Source organism: Cyphellophora attinorum (genome assembly GCF_001299255.1).
Source record: "Cyphellophora attinorum strain CBS 131958 chromosome Unknown Contig14, whole genome shotgun sequence".
Classification (NCBI taxonomy): Eukaryota; Fungi; Ascomycota; class Eurotiomycetes; order Chaetothyriales; family Cyphellophoraceae; genus Cyphellophora; species Cyphellophora attinorum.
The window spans coordinates 479,381-499,520 of record NW_017253242.1 but is presented as its reverse complement, the minus strand read 5'-3'; the positions used below and the strand labels follow the sequence as shown (position 1 = coordinate 499,520).

Here is a 20,140-nt window from a genome sequence, read left to right as displayed (position 1 = left end):
CACTGAGTAGGTAAGAAAGACCCGAGAGAGTATTCCTTCGACTTCAAACCAATAGAGTTTTCCGTTCACCGCGTCACATTTACTCAAACGCAGTTGTTTGCCACACTGTCACTTGAGAATCGCCTAGACATCAGCTCGACTGGTGGTAGAGTGCAACCGTCGAGGAAGATGTCACGCTATGGCTACAGCAAATGGTCAAGGTCGTGGCTCACGAAAAGGTAAGATACGATCGGTCGGAGTTCTTCTAAGACGGCTACACATGGACCTAGCGAAACCTTTGAAGCTAATGCAGTTCGTAAACGCTTTCGAAATGCTAGCGAAGAGGAGATGATGATGCTGAACGCCGATTCGTCGGCTACTGACCGCATACCTTCAGAGCTTCGGTTAGTGACTCAATGGTGCTGTTAGTGTTGGGTGAAGACATGTGAGTCACCCAGCACACCAAGCATATCATCCTTATAAGTCAGACTCCTGTCCTAGGTCATGGCGACACGGGAAAAGAATACGAGAGTCAGTCGACAAGTTGTTTGGTAGTGAGCGGCTTCATTGTGCCTGTTCTCATTGGCTATCTAACCGCAATACACCCTAGTAATCAGTCTTTCATTTTTTCAGTTCGAATCAATGACGACGACCTCTGCCTCTGCCTCGCCAATACTCTCAACAGTCAAGACATCGCCACTGTTGACCTTTGTGACATACGCTCCATCTCCTTCACTGAGCACTGTTTCTCCAGCCAGCCTTATCTTGGCCTTGCCACCCTTCGTTGCTGGGAAATGAACGTACGTCTTTCTGTCGAGTTTGCTCGAAACGTAGTCATCACCTCCGATCTTGTATTCGAAGGTGCTGCCAGCAGGTATGATACCGGCCGAGAAGACAAGATCTGCGTGGACAGGAATAGTGCCGTCCTTGACTGGGATCGCAGCCTTCTCGTCTTCGAGACTGGCCTTTGGACCAGCCTTGAGCGGCGTGATGATAGGCACGAAAGCCTTGCGCTTTTGCTCCTCGCCGAAGGTTGTTGTGTGATAATTGGGTGGCAAGCCCTTCTTCCATGGCATGGCCCAGATTTGCAGGAAGTGCACCCAGTCCTTGTTGTGTTCATTCTGCTCGCTGTGTGCTATGCCTTTGCCGCCAGTAGTGAACTGTACGTCGCCTCTATGCATGCGATAGAATGTCTTGCTGTCGTTTGACTCCTTGCCCTGCTTTTGCATTGAGTCTCGATGAGTGAGCTCTCCGGAGAGGATGTATGAGAATATTTCCGCATCGCGGTGAGGATGTGTTGGGAAGCCAGTACCGGGGGCGACGCGGTCTTCATTAAGTACTCGAAGAGCTCCGAATTGTTCGTGCTTTGGGTTGTAGTAGCTAGCGAAAGAGAATGTGTGCTTTGTGTCGAGCCAGCCATGGTCAGCTGCACCGCGTTCGGCTGATCTCCTGGGGACGATCTTGGCTTGTGGTAGAGACATGGCTGCTTTCAAGACGTTCGATGCTCGCATAGAAGTTTCTGTAGTCTGTTGTGGTTGATTGAGCATGTAAATTGCTGCGACGACTAGTAATGTGAAGGCGATTGCTTTTTGGATGGGAGACAAGTCAAGCATCGAGAAGCAGAGGAAACATATATACTCAGACCTGTGTTACTTCTAGACTTGTCCAGCTAAGGCCAGATTTGGGGTTTTAGAGCATTTGTTCAGCTTTATCAATTCGTGTATTTGCGCGTCGAACCTAGAGGAGAAAACGCATCAATGGAAGCTCGATTGCCAATTGTTGCGTAAGCGGTGCATCCTTACTAAATCATCTAACCGTGAACGGACTAGCACGGCACTCTTCCGGTCTGGTCCCGTGACCTGCAGTCGATAGTCCTTTCCGCGTTGTGAATTGATCCGAGCGCTTTGCAAACCTGCCATCAGCCAAGTTGTCCCATGAAACGAGACCACTCGGAAGTACAATCGAGTGATGAATCCTACGTCACCGCGGAAGACAATGCCGCCACACCAGAGAGTCGCGCTCGGCCCTCTACACTTGCCAGAGGCGTCTCTCCTCCACGAGTGAGCCGTGCCAACGGTGCAGGAGCAGGGCGGAACCTTCTGAATCGGAAGGCACCATCGGACGTGCAGCCGAGCACTGCGCAGGTGGAAGCAGGCATCGAGAGAGTCGATGATCATGTTGCCTTCTTCTCGAAGAAACTCTCTGCTTTCACATTACCACTATCTTCGCTGCCTCGCCTAGCTCATGTCGATTGGCTAGACCTCTACGATCGTAATCTGAGTTCTTCCGGACATCATTTCGTGATCCATCAACACGATCACCCAGTCGCTGGTACGCACTATGACTTGCGTCTCCAGATCAACGCGACAAGCAGCATCAGTTTTGCCATTATGTACGGCTTGCCTGGTGATCCCAACTCGAAACGGCTGAATCGAAATGCTACAGAAACCCGTGTGCACTGTCTCTGGAATCATCTCATCGAGACTGCGTCGCCTCAGACAGGCACTATGTTGATTTGGGACACCGGTGAGTATGAAGTCCTTCAGAGAGTCCAAGCAATAGGGAATGGGCATTCAGACACCGAGACAGAATCGGATCCGGAAAGCTCCTTTCAGTCTGATTCCATGCCTGTATCGGAGCCCGACAGATTGGCATCAGCCTTCTCGTCTCGCAAGATACGCCTGCGTCTGCACGGCACACGTTTGCCCAAAGGCTACACCCTCTACATCCGTCTGACGAAGGAGAATGATCGTTCACAGCAGCCCAAAGCGCCTGCCTTCAAGCGACGTCGGAGAGCTCCAGACGTGGATAAAAGCTCTCGCGCTGCCAAAGCGAGTACACCACTAACATCTTCATCCTCTTCGAGTGAGGATGAACGGTCCCTTTCTCCCGACCGGCCTTCGGATTCAACAGACAATACACAAGCTACGCGGAACTCCACCCATCGTCGACTGAGACGCAACGTATCTTCTCTGGAGCGTAGAGCCTCGCCTCCACCTCAAATCAGCCACGTTGCGATTGCGAAGACTACTGATGATAAGCCGCAGCATTCAGAGCCCGTCGAGGCAAAGCCACCTATAGTTGAGCAACATTCGCCCTCAGGCCGGCCTGACACGACGCATGCGCATGGTGATGAGGTCTCTGCAGCACTGAAATCCGCGGCTGACGACAGAGAGAACGAACGCGAGCAGGAGCAGATACGCTTGCAGAATGTCTACCCCGGAGCCACCAACAGTGTGAACAGCATTCACCAACGCAAGTGGTATCTTTCTCTCGATCGTACGCTGTCGGGATTTGTCTCAATTCCTACGCCAAGTCATATCCGCAATCACCATGCGAAGACGTACTGGATTCCTGTCGGATCACTATCGTCACCGCACAGCAACGATGTCGACATTAAGACCGCCCGAACTACGACAAGCAATGGTCATAGCAACGCCGATGCCATACGAGACCCAGTACTTGTCCTGCAGAATGACGCCAAAACAGATAAACAGCACCGTCTTCTCAAGGCAAATAAGAACGCCTGCGGCTTCGCCAGGTTCCATGTCCTTGGCCGTGAACATGAGCGAAGTATTGTCACAGGCCGCCTGGCAGCCGACATATTGAGCGACGAGGGCGTGGAGCGATATGTACCAAGAGCCTTGTGGCGCGCCGTGATTGAATGAATAATACCAAAAGGACTGCCAGAACTAAAGTTCGTTCGCCCTCGCACAGTACCATCTCCCTCGAGAACTCCAGCAGAACAGACTCCTTGGTGACCGAAGCTCAAGTCGCGGCACCAGCGCTGTACACAACCTTCCAGACCTCGCACCTTACCGCCCACACAATCGGGAATCTCGACGCACCCACCGCACCATGTCCATACCCCTGCAGATCAAGTGGTGCGTCCGGATCACTGGGTCCAGGCGCGGTCCAGCCCTTTTGCGAATGCCAATGCGTGAGATGGTAGTACGTCTCATTGCCCGTGGTCTCGTAAAAGTCACACTCTGTGGATATGCCTTCGCCCTTCACGACCGGATCGACGTACATGAAGCTGATCTTTTCCTCCACACGTGTGAGTTCTCGCCAAATGTTGGGAGCGCTGATGTTGTAAGGGGTACCGCTGACGCCGAAAAGGATGACATTGCCAGCAATTGGGTATTGATCTTGGACTGAGCCGGTCCAGGTTTGGGCATGGGTGATGAAGGGTGAAAGAATCAGGACCGCGAGGCTAGCGAGGTGGTGCATGATGGTGGAAGAGGGGCTACTGAATGTCGCTGTAGGGTGCTGGATGGCGTCGGAGGCTTTGCTTCTATGGGACAACATGAGTTGGTCATAACAGGACTGTTCTTATAGATCTACCTGACGCCAAGACCGGCGCCCGTGTACCGGGGCTGAAGCCTCCCTGCTCGGTACATATCGAGCGCGGCGTTCACTTCTGTGTGCACAGACATTACATTTGCTCACATCCGCAATAGCGCCGGCCGTAATCTCCTCGGACGTTGTAGGATCTCTCCTTCGGTGATCTCGCATGGTGCTCAGCCTAATCATGTCAGTTTAACGACACGAATATATTCAGAGACTCGGTCCGGACCACAAGGAGACCGCTGTCCCTTCTGCCACATGAAGTACGTTTTCAGCCTCATCTCTAACCTCCGTACGATAGCCAGCATTCACCCCAATCAGTAGATTGCTGCTCCGCGTGCGCTACATGCACGACTTCGAAGCATAGTAGCCCCTGGCTAACCACGCTCTTTCCCACTCTCGTGACCAATCTACATCCGAACAGAAAGTCCGAACGGCCGCTCCTGCATCGCAATCTCCGCATGACTACCGTCGCACCTGGCCCCATACCGGAGAGAGTCCTGGCTGCATGCCTGCGACTGCCGTCGCTCGCAGATTGCAGCACACATAGATCGCGTTGACAGCTGTGTACCATGGTACCTGCTAAATTTGGAAAACACCCCTCGATCTCGTCGAGAAAGGGCCGGTCTTCCATTACTGTGGTCAGTCGGGTAAGTTGCCTTGACCCGCCAATCTCATGTGCAACTTCACCGGCGCTGGAAGTCCATAGGATTATACTGATACCTCGTCTGTGGTAGCTGCTGATACTGGTCGCCGTTCTGCATGTGTGACACTGGACTAATGACGACATTTGAGCCCAGGTCCAACGCAGACACGACACTTGCCCTGTCTGTGCCTCCAGGTGCGATATCGTCGCTCAAGTCGGAGAGAAGACTGTGCCGCCTAAATTGAGGTGACGGTTGAGGCTTCTGTTGTGGTATTGATCCAGGTAGCTCGGCTATGAACTGCTTGCTCGGCGGAGCTGGAGGCATCGCTGACATAGAGGCATGCTGATAGTGCTGTGGGCGACCAGGATTGTGATTCGAGGCGGCTGTGTTTGAGGACGCTTGAGTGTGAGATGTATAGTTTGAAGCAGACGTTTCGGTCGTGTTGGCTGTAGACCAGCTTCGGTTGTGAATGGTTGGCGTGAGATTATGCGTCAATGGCCTATCGTTGCGGAAGGCTGGATGGTCAGCCAGATTTGGTGGAGCGTTCCCACTTCGAGGCTGCGGATAGTGGTATTGTTGTGCTGTTATTGCCTGCGGTGTCGACATCTGAGGAGATATGCCATCCGGTTTCACATTGTGAGGAGCCCTCGTCTGCGGCGATGTCGTCTGCGGTGTCTGGATTGTTGGGGACTGTAGAATTTTGGAGTGTGACATGTGACTGCCGACCTGAAAGCCATTCCCATAGGCTTGCTCCGGTGGATTTCTGCTGAAATACTCTGCTGTGGGTGACAGCAAATTGCTATGTCCTGACCCAGTCCCACGGCGAGCCTCTATCATTTCAGCTTTCTTCATAATGCGCTCGACCAGAATCCGGTGCGCCTCGTCCAGATTCTTCCTAACGAAACTGTTCAGAAATCTGTTGCACCGCATCTCGCACTCCTCCTTGAGGTACAGTCCAACTGCAGGTGCCGTGGACCCGAGCTCTCGCCGTTCTGGTGGCTCGCCTGGCAGACTACCCTGTATCGACCACTTTTCTCGAATGTCCAAGCCAGTAGGCGCATAGATATGTGTCTGCAGACCATTCGGTAGATCGTGGAAGCATGCCTTGTATGAGACCTTCCCCTTCACCAGTCCTCCAGGTAGGTAGTGGACCTTGTCTGTGAGTTCTTGCCAGGCGCAATCGAGGAACTCGTCTGCGGGCGCATCGCGAGGGGTCTTGATGGGTCGATGCTCAATGACCATGGGGTTCAGCTCGATCTAGACGATTGTTAACTTGTGAATAAAGCAACTTTGCAGCACCGTGTACCATCTCATCATGGTTGTGAAGCATAGCTATCGCTACCTCCCGTGACACCGTCGACGGCAGCGGAGTGATGTTGCAGAATAGTGTCTTCTTTCCCATCTTGGAGGGCTGACCGCGGTCGCAGACTGGCCTTGAGAGCGTGGTACCAGACGTAGAGAGCGGGTGCCCCCTCTACTTCATGCTGTCAGAGCACCATCATGGCTCTGTGCTGAGTTCGAGGATGTCGAGGACTCCGCCCCGACGTGACCAAAAGAACGTCGGCTTGCCTACCATGCTGCGGCGACGCCGCGGAATGACTGGACAGGACGATCACTCGCTTGTTCAGGGTTCACCGCATGCGTCATCCATGGATCTTCTAGGCCCTGGTTCCTCCAGTATAGGCATAGCCGCAGCTAGCAGGTAGCCGAGGCTGTACCTCTCAGGCAGCCCTAGAATAGATTGTCCAGCTGCCTTTCTACATCGCAGGCGAAGTTTCTCAGCCTGTGCGGGCTTCCAGTCATGCTCGCAATTTTCCGATGTGAGTCTGGTGAGCTTCGCCTTGTGTTCGAAATAAAGGTTAAGGCACTGTTGGACGGTGTTCACCCTGTGTGGGAAAAGTCATGGTGCCCATGTGACCTCGCGATAACTTCGCGGTGAGCCTGACGCGCCGGAACGCGTTCGCGATTCTCTCGCGTTGTACGGACACCGCTGCTGAGACTGATGCAGGTTGACACTGCTAGGATTGCTCCATCTGGCTCGCATAGCTTGTCAGCATCAAAGCTAGCCACTCACAGATATCTCAGAGGGCCTATCGAAGGATTACGCACGCAAAAACAGATGCTGCACGGGATCCCGACCGCTACTAGTGAGTTGAACGGTGAATGAAAGGCAAGGAAGCTCGCACACTCTTTGCATACATCGCCATGGTCATCTCTTACCCGATGGACTGGATCGTCAAAAGACTAAAAGGAGTTGGAACGCCGGCACCCAGAGTCGAACTGGAACCTTCAAGGCAATCCCACTGGTGATGGCCGACAGCAGCTGGCAATTGATCACCACTTACCGTTAGCGAGCACAGGGCTGAGAAATGCCTGACTATGCTTTGCCATTTACACTATGCTGTCCAAATGACTTGTTCGTAATAGGTTCTGTGTCACAAAAACTAGTGTAGTAAACCATAGGATGTTAGAAAAGTGAATGTGGGAATAAAACGATCATGTTCGTACGGCCCATTGCATGACGAGCACGGCCTGGGGAAGACAGCTCGGGAACGGACCACATGTGTTCGAGTCCTGGTTGAACACTGCCTTCACGAGCACGAGGACGCAGACCTCGAAGTGCTGGACTCGCAAAGCCAGCCACATCCTTCTCACGCACTCCAGTAGGTGTCCATCGCACTGCTTACACGATGCAGAACAGCAACAAGTCATTGTCTCAAGCAAGCCCGTTCTTTCTGTCGATCACCATCCGCTTCTACATTGTCTGCTTGCCAGGACACAAACACGCCATCGACAATGGCGATGCTTGACAAGACCGCCATATAAGGTATGCTTGAGCTCGACCACATGGACGGAAGCTGATCTCCATTGCAATCACAAGTCTCACCATGCAGAAGACACCGAAACGGCGCCAGCCAACCAGGAGCAAGTCCTCCAGCACGTCCTCCAAAGACCACAGTGCAAAGTCACAGAGATCCTACCACTGGTCCTACAAGCCTTGTCCAACTCCAAGAACCCTGAAGTGCGCCACTTCCATCATAAACTCCAGGAGGATCTCGAGCCAGCGGCAGAAGCGCTTGATGAGCTTCTCAAAGCTTTCGCAGCTCTCGCAGAAACCATCTCCAAGCCAGATCTCGACACCAACGACAAGACCAAAGCTCTACACGCAGAGATCATCGAAGGAGATCAATCCATCTGCGAGTTCATCGCGGAGAGACTTGCCAATGCTCTGACATTCTGTTACGGCCATCTTGGGTCCTGTCGTCGAACAGTCATCGCAATCGCCTGACCAAGCGAGACCGAGAGCGCAGAGGTATACTTCAGGACGACATTGCAAGACTCCGACTTGTCCGTGACAGAATCGAATCCATTCGTCAAGGTGAGACCCACCACACGTCCCAGGTCAAGCGCACCCGATCGTCCTCTGGCGTCCGCGCCATCGAGACGCCCACCCAGGACGACCCACAACCACCACCAACCAAACGCGCCAAGCTCACTCAATCGACAGTCGCCACAACTGATCACCCCATAGCACAATACCTGCTCATGAAGACTCCAGCACTACACATCCTGCGCGCAGCCGGCATCCACCCCACACACCCACCCCTAAACGCCCACCTTGCCTGCCTCCTCCCACAGAAGCTCGGCGACGTCCCCAAACCCTTCCGGCGAGAAGTCGACGACCTCCGACGCACCGGCGAGCTCATGTACTGCGACGAGCTAGAAGAGGCGTTGCGCGTGGGAGCGTTAGTCGATGGGCATTGCGCTGGCGGCGGACGACGTGCTGGATGTCAAGAAGAGGTGGGCGAAGATGCCGTGAGGAATCCTGCCGGGACGAGGCTGGCCGTATACCAGGATGTGATGGTTCGGATGATGGAGGGTTGGTGGGCGGCGAAAGACGAGGTGGAAGCGGAAGCAAAGAAGCAAAGCCTGGAAGCAGCAACAGCAGGAGGCGGAGAGGGAGAGATGGTCCAAGACAGCAATGCGACTCAGCCAGAGCAAGATGAGCAGCAGGACGAGCTGCCAGCACGAATGACAGCAGCGCTAGCAGGAGAGGTGAGTAACGACTCGTGTGAGGCGGAGGAGCAATCGACGCCGAAGGACGACAGCCACACGGGAGACCGATCGCATTTCCACGAGCAAACAGTCCAAGAGGTGGTCGACATTCAGGAGCCGCAAGTGCTGATGACCTGTAACGAAGAGGTAGAGGCCCCTGCGGCAGAAGAAGAGGACGCGCCAGGAGAGAAGGATACAGAGATGGAGGCCTGAAGGGACCGAGGTCACTTGTTGCGGTCCATTGTGCAGTCGTTGGTGTAGCGAAAGTTGCAATGAAGGGTGTGCACAATCTCCATGCATCGTTGATCTGACAACGAGGTTGCACGTCGAATAGCTGGTTGGCAAAGAAAAGTCGAGCACAATCAAGAAAATTTGAACGCCCAGGAGTACTCTCGCATTCCGAGAACATCGCAGAGAAATGAGAGCCTTCGACAAATGGTGAACGATCATCGATCATAGCAATTGTCGCGTGCTCCCAAGTTTGAAATAAAGGAGCATAATTGCCAAGACTTCGAATTCTCGGTCATACTAACCGTGGGCAAGGCAATACCTGCCAAGTTGCCAAATGAAATTCGATTGCTCACGTCGAGAGCGAGCATTGTTCGAAACTTTCCATCGAACGCGATCCTAACGGCGGAGGAAAGTATGAGATCGATGCCGACGCTCCGAAGCGTGAGCTCAGACAAGCTTCACAGCGAAGCGGATCGCCTGCGCGAGGCAGTCCAATCCTCAACGACCTGTGCGCAGTCGATCGGATCAACTTGACACGTTTCGAAGTAAATAAGCAGCCGCATTCTGCTTAATCTCGTGACCTCAAATCGCCCACCGAGGAGAAGCGTTGGGTTCGAGAAGGCCAGTAGTAAGCAAGCATTCCAACGAATCTGGTCTCCACACCATGTCCCAGGAATGCAGCCTCGCCTCGAGGAGTATCACAACAAACCCGTGCTCATCCACACGGCAACCCAGGCTCGACGCGCCTATCCGATATAATGTTCTTGCTTCCGGTCTTGGCTTCTGCTTTCTTCTCCAGGTCGATACACTCACTTCAGTCACTCTTTCAGACGTCCCTTCGTTTTCCAGCTAACGCGTAGCTACCTGACCCGAAGTCACTCTTTTTACTTCGTAATCCCCAACAAACAAAAATGCATAGCCTCATCCTTTCTACCGCCATTGCGGCGCTCTCTACCCGCGCCCTGGCTGGCATCATCGAAACTCGAGCTGATCCGAGCGTTCTCCAATTTGTCGATGGGGACTGGGAGGACAAGAACCAGGGGGATGTGTACCCAATCAAATGGTCGAAGGGAAATGGCCAGGACGTCGCTGTCTCTATCAAGGGCGAGGGCGGCTACTCTGAGATTCTCTGTGGTAGGTCGAATCGAGCCATGCCACTCTTTTCAATTGCTGACCTTGCTCTTCAGAGACCGAAGAGGCGCCGGGCGAGCTCGACTGGACTATCGATATCCCCAACTGCGGCGTCGAGTACTCCATTTGGCTGAAGCAGGAGAACTGCGAAGAGCTCGAATCGCCCAAATTCAAGGTCCTCTGCCCGGCTCCTGTGGCACCAGTTCCAGGTAACTGGTCTGGCCATCCCGAAAAGCCATCTATCACAGTCGTATGGCAAGACGAGGAATGCTCGTGCCAGAAAACCAAGGTCACCGTTCCCCCAACCCCGAGCAAGACCATCTGGTACGATGCCGAGCTCTCCTGCTCAGTCACTGCCACTGCACCACCGGAGGAGACGAGTTGCACCGAGAGCTCAGTTCCTGTCGCACCAGCAACCAATACTCCTCCTGCCTGGACTGCTCCTGCTCCTAAGTCGCCAGTCGCTCCTGCCGCGGCTACCTCTGCATCGTGGACTGGTGCCGCACCAACCGGAGCCAAGCCTGTAGCACCCGTTGCGACATATGAGGGTGCTGCCTCCAAACTCGGCGGCTCTGCCCTGGCGCTCGTGGCTGTGTTCGCCGCCGCGCTGGCTCTGTAAGCCATGTGATAACCAAAAGGCAAATTCAACTTTCTGCTGCACAAAATTCCTGCTGCATTTACTTGGAGGCGTACATGGAAGGACAGGAATCTGAGGCGAGGAGCTGATGGTTGCGTCAACCAGAGGACAGGAGATCGAGGATTGTTGGAATGGTGACATATATGACGTCCTTGGGCGCACATTCGAATGAGATACGCTGTTCTTTGCTCTTAACAGGTCATGTAAACGTGATCGAGATGATTTACGGTGAACGTGCTTCCTGTTCAGCTCTTGCTCTGCGCGTTTGACTTGCTGACTTCTGCGCTAGAGAACGAGAAAGGAGACTTGGCTAGGTCAGGTGATCGAGGTGACAATGCGACCGCGAAAAGATCGTCCGGGTCATCAGACGTGGTGACTGAGTCTGTGGACGTCGGCATGCTTGTCAGAAAGTCCATTGACGAGGTCTGCTCCATACCCGACTGCTGCCGTAATATTGATGCGGGCGGTGCATGTGCCACCACACGCTTAGGGGCAGTGGCCATTGAAGCTGACTGAGGTGACGCTGGACCGCCTCGGAAGGTGCTGAACGAGGAGTACGCAACGTCGCTGACTTCCGGTGATAATGGATGCAGATCACTCGTGGGAGTATTAGCACGAGCCAGGTCTTTCTCGCTCGTGCCGAGGCTGAGTCCTTTGAGCTTCTCGCTCAGTCTGCGACTGTTGGGTGATCGTGGTGGATTCAGTGCCGGACTCGTAGGAGCAGCAAGCTGATCTGACGAGGTTGACGATGTGATCTCCAGTGCGGAGGGTTTTGTCTGTAACCCGAAATTGTCTTGTATCCAGGTTTTTTCCGCATTTGCCATCTCCAATGCAATTCCTTCAAGATTGTGTTCTTGTTCGTGTCGTATTTCTTTCTCCAACGATTGTAGCCGCTTCTTCGCCCATATCGTATGTAGAACGCCTTTCTTGCCGCTGGCTTTGGCTGTTGCACCCAATTCCGGCGTGAAGATGGCGGGCAGTGGCTTGACAGTCTTTATAAGAGGCTCCGAGGCGTGGTCTCTCTCGGTTTCAGGCGGCTGGAAGGACAGTTTGATGTGCGGTGGAACGACACTTCCGGGGGGTAAGAGGAAGTAACTTCTTTGGATCTTGTCTGATGGACGGTCTTCTGCGGAGATGTATCGATTCCCAGCCCAACTGACATGCCATGAGCCTCTCTGATAGACATCTTGTTCTGCCTGCCACTCAACCATCGGGATCTTGGTTCCCTCATTACCACGACCGGCCTCGAATTCGAAGCGAGCAAGAGCCGTAACACCTGTCAGCGTATCGGGGCTTATGGGAGTGATGGGCGTCGGAGGAGCCATCATTTCAGAGGCCATGATGGCGGCTCAGTGCTGCGTACGGTACAGGGCGAGAGACAATGCTATGCAAGGAGAAGGCGCAAAGCTGCAGAAAGACACAGTGCTCCGTGGGACAGCCGTTATAAGATCTATATCTGGAACAACCCACGAGATCCGAGCCCGTGGTTGGAAGCATAAAATAATCCAACGACAGCCTGCATACGGGCGACCAGGGGAAGAAGGTTCGGTGCAGCGCTTGTGGCTTCCAGGTTTCCGCAGTGCCGAACGCTGCTGCCGCCACCAAAAGTTTCGTTTAGGAAACATCGAAAGTGCAACCTGCGTCTGCAACAGGGGAGGCAAGCCTGTAAGCGAGCCCGCTTATCCCCTGCAACCGCATAGCTTGCCCAATTGATCAGGCTCTGGATCAGAAGCCTTTCTGGGCATTGCAGTGGTCTCGGCGGTAATTGCAATATCAGACGGAACGCTGTAGAATCTCTGGCCTCAGGCCTTTGTCAAGGCGGTCCAAAGTCGGCGGACCGCTTCAACGGCGCGTTCGGTGCCTGATCCCTGGAAGTTGCCCGCGAGGAATACGAAGGCCCTAATCCTTCTAGAATCTAGATGACTTTGGTGCTGACAACAGTATTACTACCAAATACTGTTGTAGATGTTATGCGAAGTATTGGCACTTGAACAATCATATCGTGAGACAATCTATCTAACGATCTTGGGATCGCTGTTGGTAGCCTCTGAGCTTCTACTGATACATGAACCACAGGTAGGGATGGTCGAGCAGATATGTCTTTCGCCAGTACACAATGCTGTCTGCCTTACAGCTTGCTGCCCTCAAGGTAGCCCTTTTGCTTCAGCCAGGCTTCAACATCCTCTCGATCCCGATTCAGCCAATTGCTCTTAGCTTGAATGGAGTCGAGACTCTGCTCCAGACTGCGGTCATAGCCCTTCTTGTCCTTGTCCTTGAAGAAGTCCACCACTTTCGCCTTCTGCGATTCATTCGTGAAGCCACTGACGCAGATAGCAACAACTGAGCTAAGCATGTTCATCGACGGCGGCAACTTCTTGACAATTTCATCCCAATTCTTGACCATCCAGTCAAACCGATCTTCGACACCCTTCGAGGTCGAGGACAACCCACCTATTGGCATGTAGATATCCTGCATCTTTACTTGGCCGCCGAGAGCAAGGCCCAGCGTCTTCTGGATCAGCTGCTCGTCCTTGGTTCTACCTAATGCACGAAGACAAGTGTTGCGTTCATCCGCCGTCGGAGCATTGTGGAAGCGGTCCAATAGGGCTTGCCAGTCGCTTTCATCACCATCTCTGATACACATGGCAAATATACTGCCACGCAAATTGGGATGAACGGCTTCGTAGTCGCCCTTCTTGTACTTGTCAAACATCTCCCGAGCAGCAGCCGCAATCTTCTTGTCGCCTGACAGGCCTGCAGAGCCGAACATCAGAGCCTTGAACTGACTCAAAATGTGGTCTTCGTTCTCGGAGAACTCCCAACCGAGCTCATGAGCCTTTGCTGAGCACAAGGACAGCTGGAATGCTTTCAGTGAATCCTTGACGGCCTCATCTTCGAACATCCACGTGTTCCTGAGTGCATTAATCCTAGTCATGATCTCGTTCCACACAAGGAACTGCTTTTCGGTGCTGAAGGACTCCAATAGGGCCAATATGCCCGATGTCTTCCCATAGCCAGAAGCAGCTAACACGCCGGCATCGGCGATCATGCCAGCTCGGTCTTCTGTGGTCAATTTGCCCGCTTGAGCGGCCTCGCCGAGCTTCGTCAGTCGCTCTGGTGAATAGTTCGTGCGGAACAGAGCAGAATGATCAGCATTTAGCTTGTAGAAGTCGAGTCCGCCCTTGACCTTGAAGGTCTGCTCGCGTTCTGTGAGAATCAACTCTTCATCCACGCCGTCTTTGGTCCTCAGACCCAAAATGACAGGATAGAGAACCTCGTCTTCTTCTGGCTTGACGTCTCCTGTACGCAGGAATCGATTCTGCTTGACTGTTATTGTGCCTTCTGAAGCATTCTCCCATACGGTGATGACAGGATAGCCAATCTTCTTGGTCCAGATGTCCATTACTTTGGGGATATCTTTGCCGCTGGCTTCACTCAGAGCAGCCCACAGGTCGCCGGTCTGCGTGTTTCCCCAAGCATGCTTTTTGATATAACGTCGAACGCCGTCGATGAAGGTCTCTTCCCCTATGTACTTAGAGATCATTCGAAGAATAGCAGAACCTTTGCTGTACGAAATACTGTCGAAGATCTGGTTGATGTCCTCAGCGCGATGGACAGGCACTTCGACTGGATGCGAGCTTCGCAGACCATCGAGGCCGAGCGCGCCCTGCAGTGTGTCGATGACGAACGTCTCCCACACCTTCCATTCTGGGTAGAACTCGTTGCATGAGTACCATGACATCCAGGTGGCGAAGCCTTCGTTGAGCCACAGACCATCCCAAAAGTCCATGGTGACCAAGTTACCGAACCACTGATGTGCTAGCTCATGCTGAACGACTTCAGCCACCCTCTCCCGGGTACTAGCGCCGGAAGTCTTCTGGTCAAAGAGAAGATCTACAACCCGATATGTGATGAGACCCCAATTCTCCATGGCGCCCGCAGCGAAGTCGGGGATGGCAACCATGTCCATCTTTGGCAATGGATATGGTGCTTCGAATGCCTTCTCGTAGAATGCCAGGGTCTTGGCGGCGACCTCGAGTGAGAAAGTACCGTCTTCTTCCTTTTGATCTGGTGTCATCCAGACCTTGATTGGCAGACGGAACTTGTCAGTCGAAATAGATTTGAGCTCGCCCACGATGAATGCCAGTAAATACGTTGACATCTTCGGCGATCGATTGAACTTGACAGCCTTCCTCTTCGCACCAGTGATCTTTGAGTCTACAGTGGTGGTTGAAGCCTCGTCCATGTTCGAAAGACAGGTCATCCCCTCGTCGGCGACAAGCGTAACAGTGAACTCAGCCTTCAGTGCAGGCTCGTCGAAGCAAGGCAGTGCCCGTCTGGCATCCGTAGCCTCGAATTGTGTGACTGCCAGATACTTGCCATCCTTCCTCTTGGAGCGGTAGAAGCCGGCCATGTTATCATTGAGCTCTCCAGTGTAGGTGTGTTTCAGTTGCACTTTCTGACCCTCCTTCAGCTCCTTGCCCAGATCAATGACTGTTGTCTGTGTGTCCTTGTCGTAGGACAACGTGGGGGTGTCGTTGACGAGAACACCATCTGCATGTACTGACGTAGAGTGAATCTTGATGTCGACGGTATTGAGCGAGATGGTCTTGCTGTCTTTCACAACATCGAGGTCGATGATAACACTGCCTTCAAAGGTGAACTTGTCGAAATCAGGCTCGAGTGTCACATCATAGTGTATGGGCTTCAGGTTCGTGGGAAGAACAATACGGCCTTGGCTGTTGGCCACGCTGCCGGGATTACCAGACGCATAGCGACACATGTTGAGAGCTGTCAACAGTCCTGCAGGCCTTATCGTGGAGGTAGTTGACAGAGCAGTTGGTGGGGATCGTCGAAGGTGTGGGCTGGAGTAAACGGCCTTGCGCTGCTGTTGATGAGAAATGAAAGATCCTGCGGTAAAAGAGCGACAGTGCCAGCGGGACAGCCGAGGAACGATGCTCGACCCTTTGGTGACTCGCAGACTCAAAGGAAGTGGTCTCATAGACGTATGCTGCAAGGGAATGATGATGCTGGAGGATTGATGTATGCAGGCTGCGAGTGTTGCGTCGACTGAGTTACCAGAGCGGGAAATCTGCTTACATTCGAGATGGGAAGGTTTAACCGAGTCTATACCTTTGCTCTCGTTTTCACGTCAATGTGCTCCATCCTTGGACATCTCCCAGAACGCTCATCTCTTATAATTGGAAATGCCGCTTGCGGTATGTGGACTGTATGACAACGTAGTCACGCGCTTGATGAATGCGGCAGCCGTCACTGTCGGACGAATTCGCGCTTCGCCCACATGGTAGGTCTGAAGAACGATCGCAAGCACAAATCATGAGCCAGCTTCTTCCAATATCTGTCTCACACGGTGCTGGACGGGCCAATGGCCTCTGTCTTCGCTTGCAAGAACGGCACTTTCGCCAACCAGTTTGAGAATTACATTCCGTTCAGTGGATGTCACTTCATAAGAGGTTTTGGTACATTTATCCAGCTAGCTAGACCTAAAGCCGATCCGAAGGTAACACGACCAGCGAGTACCAGTCCCTCTGCTTCTCGCTCCTGATCACTGACGCTTCGTTATGAGTATCCACAGACATTCAGCCCTGCATCGGTGCAGAGACCGCCAGACCATGACCCTCTCTCTGCCTTCAAAATGACGCCTTGTCTGTGAAAGCATTCTCGCTATGGGTATCTTTCGTGGCATCTTCTTGCAGGCATGTCCTGCCCGGATATGCGATCAAGCATCCCAGAAACACGTATCAGGGCTGCTCGTATACAAGCAAGCACTTCCGCCAACGCCGTGAAAATGTGATCCGCCATCATCGCATAAGCTCCGCCCCATGGTTGGTTGATCGATTTAAAAAGATTAAAAATCGAAAGTCGCTCACGTTTTCGAGTGCTGAAATTGCTGGTCAAGCACATCATGCTTGCTTATCGGAGGAAATGCTCTTTCCCCTCCTTCATTGAGGTTCTTCGCCGAGAATTGACGCGCAGCAGTCCTCTCAAGTCTTGGAAACAACGCCGACGCTAGGATTACTAGAGCGATGCGACAAAGGTGGCGAAGCGCGCGTTGGTGACCCAATAGATGGAGCTGATGAACGCTTCGAAATGACATCAAGCTTCCGTCGGAGCGCCGTCAAGCGACCCGTAATGCTTGTCACGACTGAGCGGAAATGTTAGTACATTGCATGAAAGGGCCATTGACAAAACCTACGAGCTCGCACAGTCTTCCTATCCTCTGCTTCCAAGCCGTTGATGGGGACGTCATCATCCTTTTCCTGTTCACCAGCGACATCCTTGCCTTTCAGGTCTTCGTCGTCGCTCTCCAAGATGGCTTCCAGCATTCGAATTGCAGTGATGTAAGATATCTCACAGCCTGGAAGGTCTTCACCGGTAAGTTCGTTGATCGCAGCTGAACGACTCATCTCCAAGGCACGATCGTACATCAACCGCTCAGCAGTGATGCCAGAGCTGACGATGAATTGCTCATCAGAAGTTCCAAGTGCGCCGCCAGATGCAGTCGCAGCTGAGATATTGCTTGGGTGGCTCGGGTGATCCTCCGGCAACCGCTTCTGGCTGTCAATAAGCTTGAGTCGAACGAGATCAGTCTTCTCCAGGACCACGTTGAATCGTTCACGGCCCCACTGCACAACATTGTTCATCCTCTGCTGCGCAGCAAGAGCAATCTTGCCACTTGCGACATCGACGTTAGAATCTCGCTTGCGTGACCACCACTGCGCAGCCAGGTGTAACGAGCGTGCAACAAGAGCCAGAGCTTTGACATAGAGCACCAGTGCTTCCTCTGAGACGATCACGAGTGCTTCAATGGTGAGTTCGTCGTTGAAAGACTCGTGCTCTTCACTGACATTGGCGTCTCGCAGTCCCAGCCCTGCCTGATTGGACGAGGGCGTAGCAGGGGTAAGCTGCTTGTATTTCACCTCTGCGAAGCCGTAAACAACGTCGCTTCTGGTGGCCAATTCCTCGACGAGTGCGATGGCTCTAGAATCCTCGTCGAGCGGAGTGGGTCTTAGCTTCTCGCCTACGACGACGAGACTGCTCTGTGCACCGGGATATGCTGGGAACGGAGCGTAGCCACCGGGAGGAGATCGTCCACCGCGCATGAAATTGACGGGTGGTGAGAATCCGATTCCGAAGAGACGGCCACTCGCCATGTTTAGAGCTTTTGAGATTGCGGAAGTGGCCGAGTTCGGACTACGACCATAGTGTCTCTCGTGAGAGTTCTGTCGATGATGCAGAGGTCGTCCAGACGCCATTTGCACGGCACGAGATGCGCTCGTCTGTGCTCCTGTCACAGAGGCGGGATGTCCTTGGGTAGTGGCTCGTCGAACAATGGCGCCTGATTTAGGGGACAAGGAAGTAGCGGTCGCAGACGGCTTGCTGCGTGGACTTGCGGCCATCTCGTCTGCAAAGGCATTGAACTCAATCTGCTTCTTCTCCACCACAACATAGTCTCGCTCAAATGCAATATCTTGTTCGGTGAGCTCTTGCTCCTCTTGCTTTTGTCGCACACGAGCCTGCTCTTCGTCGGTGATTTCGTTCCGCAACAGTGATGGAGGTCTACCGCCGCCGCTGCTTTGACGAGCCATGGCTGTAGACGCTGGAGCAGGATTATTGTGTAGCAATTCTTGGCGACCAGGTGCAGTAGCATGTGACGGTAATTTTGGTCTCGCATCGTTAGGACTGACCGGTCGCTCGTGGCTGAGCTTACGGTCAACAGTGGGACGAGTAGAGATGCTTGGCTGTCGAGGAGTATGTGAAGGTCTGCGAGGAGGTGTACGTTGACCGACCACCTCTTCTGACACGGCGCGAGTATGATCAGTATAAGGGCTTTCGGGGTCGGGCCGTGCGCCAGGACGAGTGGGAAGAGCTGCTGGTTCTGTGCGGCTGGAACGACGACGATCCTGGTCCAGAGAACCGCGCTCTGAAATGGCTTCGGGCTGAGGCATATCTTCAGGTGCAAGTCCTGGAATGTCGCTTACAACGACTTCATGGCCAAAGAAATCGGGGAAAGAGATGCGGTCTCGAGGATCGCGTCTGAGTAGGGTTCGTATGAGTCGCTTCATGCCATCAGATACGACGACGTTGTCAGGGAACTTGATTCGGTCCTCGCCCTTCTCGATGCGTCGCAGTAGTTCGACGTGGTTGGCTGCGCGGAAGGGCGGTCTCGCAGTGACCATCTCGAAGAGGACTGTACCAACGGACCATAGATCGGCTTTGGCATCGTATTTCTCGTAGCGCAGGATCTCGGGCGCCATGTAGAGAGGCGAGCCGCAGAGAGTCTCAGCCAGGGAAGTAGGAGGTAGCGCTCGAGCGAAGCCAAAATCGGCAATCTTGAGCATGGGTAAGGATCGAATACCGCAGACAGGCGTGAGGGCAGTGTCGCTTGCGCAGTATGGCATGGGATTAGGCTTGTGCTTTTTGAAGTAGTCCGGTGACGGATTCAGGAGCAGGTTCTGCGGCTTGACATCTCGGTGTATCAGATCTTTGGCTCGCAGAAATCGCAGCGCGCTTGCGAGTTGCTGCAGGAAGTGCCGGGATACAACTTCGTGCAGACCACCGACCGGCGGGTTGGGGTACTTTCTCATCATGTTTCCAACGAGCTCGCTATGCTTGATGGTGTCCCGCTGCTTGATGAAATGTGATAGGTCTCCGAGAGCGACATACTCCATGATAAGGTGAATGTGTGAGCTCGTCTCTTTGCAGTCGATGAGGGCGACGATGTGGGGATGATGCAGGCCTTTCAGAATTGTTATCTCGGAGGTGAGGTTCTCTCGCAGCTTCTGGTTCAGCTTCGTCAAGTTGACCGACTTGATTGCCACGATCGTTTGGCCATTGGCTGGACTCTGCGGATTGTCAGAAGTGTCTCAACGTGGTTCACCGAGCTGGCACTTACAGTATGAATGGCTTTGTAGACCGTAGCGAAGCTGCCACGGCCGATCTCTTCCTGGCGATTGAAGGCACCGATCCGGTCTGACTCTCGTGATCGTCGAGATGTGTGAGATTGTGTGCTGGTTGATGCCATGATGGCGTGGGACCCTTTCGGGTTGGTAAAGAGACCTCAGTACTACAGGCTCGGGTAGCTATGTCC

The 20,140-nt window shown here is 53.4% G+C and overlaps 9 protein-coding genes across 9 annotated transcripts; 3 read left to right on the top strand and 6 right to left on the bottom strand.

The window, feature by feature from the left end:
* Window positions 1-608: 608 nt before the first annotated feature.
* On the bottom strand, window positions 609-1,460 carry AB675_3440 (putative quercetin 2,3-dioxygenase; the record flags this gene model as incomplete). The annotated part of the gene is made up of 1 exon (XM_018143491.1): window positions 609-1,460. The coding sequence occupies one exon, from the start codon at window positions 1,458-1,460 to the stop codon at window positions 609-611; it is 852 nt and encodes a 283-aa protein (XP_017999496.1).
* A 453-nt stretch (window positions 1,461-1,913) lies between these two features.
* AB675_3439 (uncharacterized protein) lies at window positions 1,914-3,647 on the top strand (the record flags this gene model as incomplete). Its single annotated transcript, XM_018143489.1, has 1 exon — window positions 1,914-3,647. The coding sequence occupies one exon, from the start codon at window positions 1,914-1,916 to the stop codon at window positions 3,645-3,647; it is 1,734 nt and encodes a 577-aa protein (XP_017999553.1).
* Window positions 3,648-3,747: 100 nt separating this feature from the next.
* AB675_3438 (uncharacterized protein) lies at window positions 3,748-4,209 on the bottom strand (the record flags this gene model as incomplete). The annotated part of the gene is made up of 1 exon (XM_018143488.1): window positions 3,748-4,209. The coding sequence occupies one exon, from the start codon at window positions 4,207-4,209 to the stop codon at window positions 3,748-3,750; it is 462 nt and encodes a 153-aa protein (XP_017999757.1).
* An 803-nt stretch (window positions 4,210-5,012) lies between these two features.
* Window positions 5,013-6,375, bottom strand: AB675_3437 (uncharacterized protein; the record flags this gene model as incomplete). The annotated part of the gene is made up of 2 exons (XM_018143487.1): window positions 5,013-6,230; window positions 6,280-6,375. The coding sequence occupies 2 exons, from the start codon at window positions 6,373-6,375 to the stop codon at window positions 5,013-5,015; spliced, it is 1,314 nt and encodes a 437-aa protein (XP_017999761.1).
* Window positions 6,376-7,663: 1,288 nt separating this feature from the next.
* Window positions 7,664-9,242, top strand: AB675_3436 (uncharacterized protein; the record flags this gene model as incomplete). The annotated part of the gene is made up of 3 exons (XM_018143486.1): window positions 7,664-7,735; window positions 7,855-8,228; window positions 8,333-9,242. The coding sequence occupies 3 exons, from the start codon at window positions 7,664-7,666 to the stop codon at window positions 9,240-9,242; spliced, it is 1,356 nt and encodes a 451-aa protein (XP_017999676.1).
* Window positions 9,243-10,171: 929 nt separating this feature from the next.
* Window positions 10,172-11,010, top strand: AB675_3435 (uncharacterized protein; the record flags this gene model as incomplete). Its single annotated transcript, XM_018143485.1, has 2 exons — window positions 10,172-10,394; window positions 10,448-11,010. The coding sequence occupies 2 exons, from the start codon at window positions 10,172-10,174 to the stop codon at window positions 11,008-11,010; spliced, it is 786 nt and encodes a 261-aa protein (XP_017999724.1).
* Window positions 11,011-11,273: 263 nt separating this feature from the next.
* AB675_3434 (uncharacterized protein) lies at window positions 11,274-12,368 on the bottom strand (the record flags this gene model as incomplete). The annotated part of the gene is made up of 1 exon (XM_018143484.1): window positions 11,274-12,368. One exon carries the CDS (start codon window positions 12,366-12,368, stop codon window positions 11,274-11,276), a length of 1,095 nt encoding a protein of 364 aa, XP_017999591.1.
* A 788-nt stretch (window positions 12,369-13,156) lies between these two features.
* Window positions 13,157-15,811, bottom strand: AB675_3433 (Aminopeptidase 2; the record flags this gene model as incomplete). Its single annotated transcript, XM_018143483.1, has 1 exon — window positions 13,157-15,811. The coding sequence occupies one exon, from the start codon at window positions 15,809-15,811 to the stop codon at window positions 13,157-13,159; it is 2,655 nt and encodes an 884-aa protein (XP_017999593.1).
* Window positions 15,812-17,033: 1,222 nt separating this feature from the next.
* AB675_3432 (Serine/threonine-protein kinase atg1) lies at window positions 17,034-20,074 on the bottom strand (the record flags this gene model as incomplete). The annotated part of the gene is made up of 3 exons (XM_018143482.1): window positions 17,034-17,194; window positions 17,246-19,895; window positions 19,946-20,074. The coding sequence occupies 3 exons, from the start codon at window positions 20,072-20,074 to the stop codon at window positions 17,034-17,036; spliced, it is 2,940 nt and encodes a 979-aa protein (XP_017999639.1).
* Window positions 20,075-20,140: the final 66 nt, after the last annotated feature.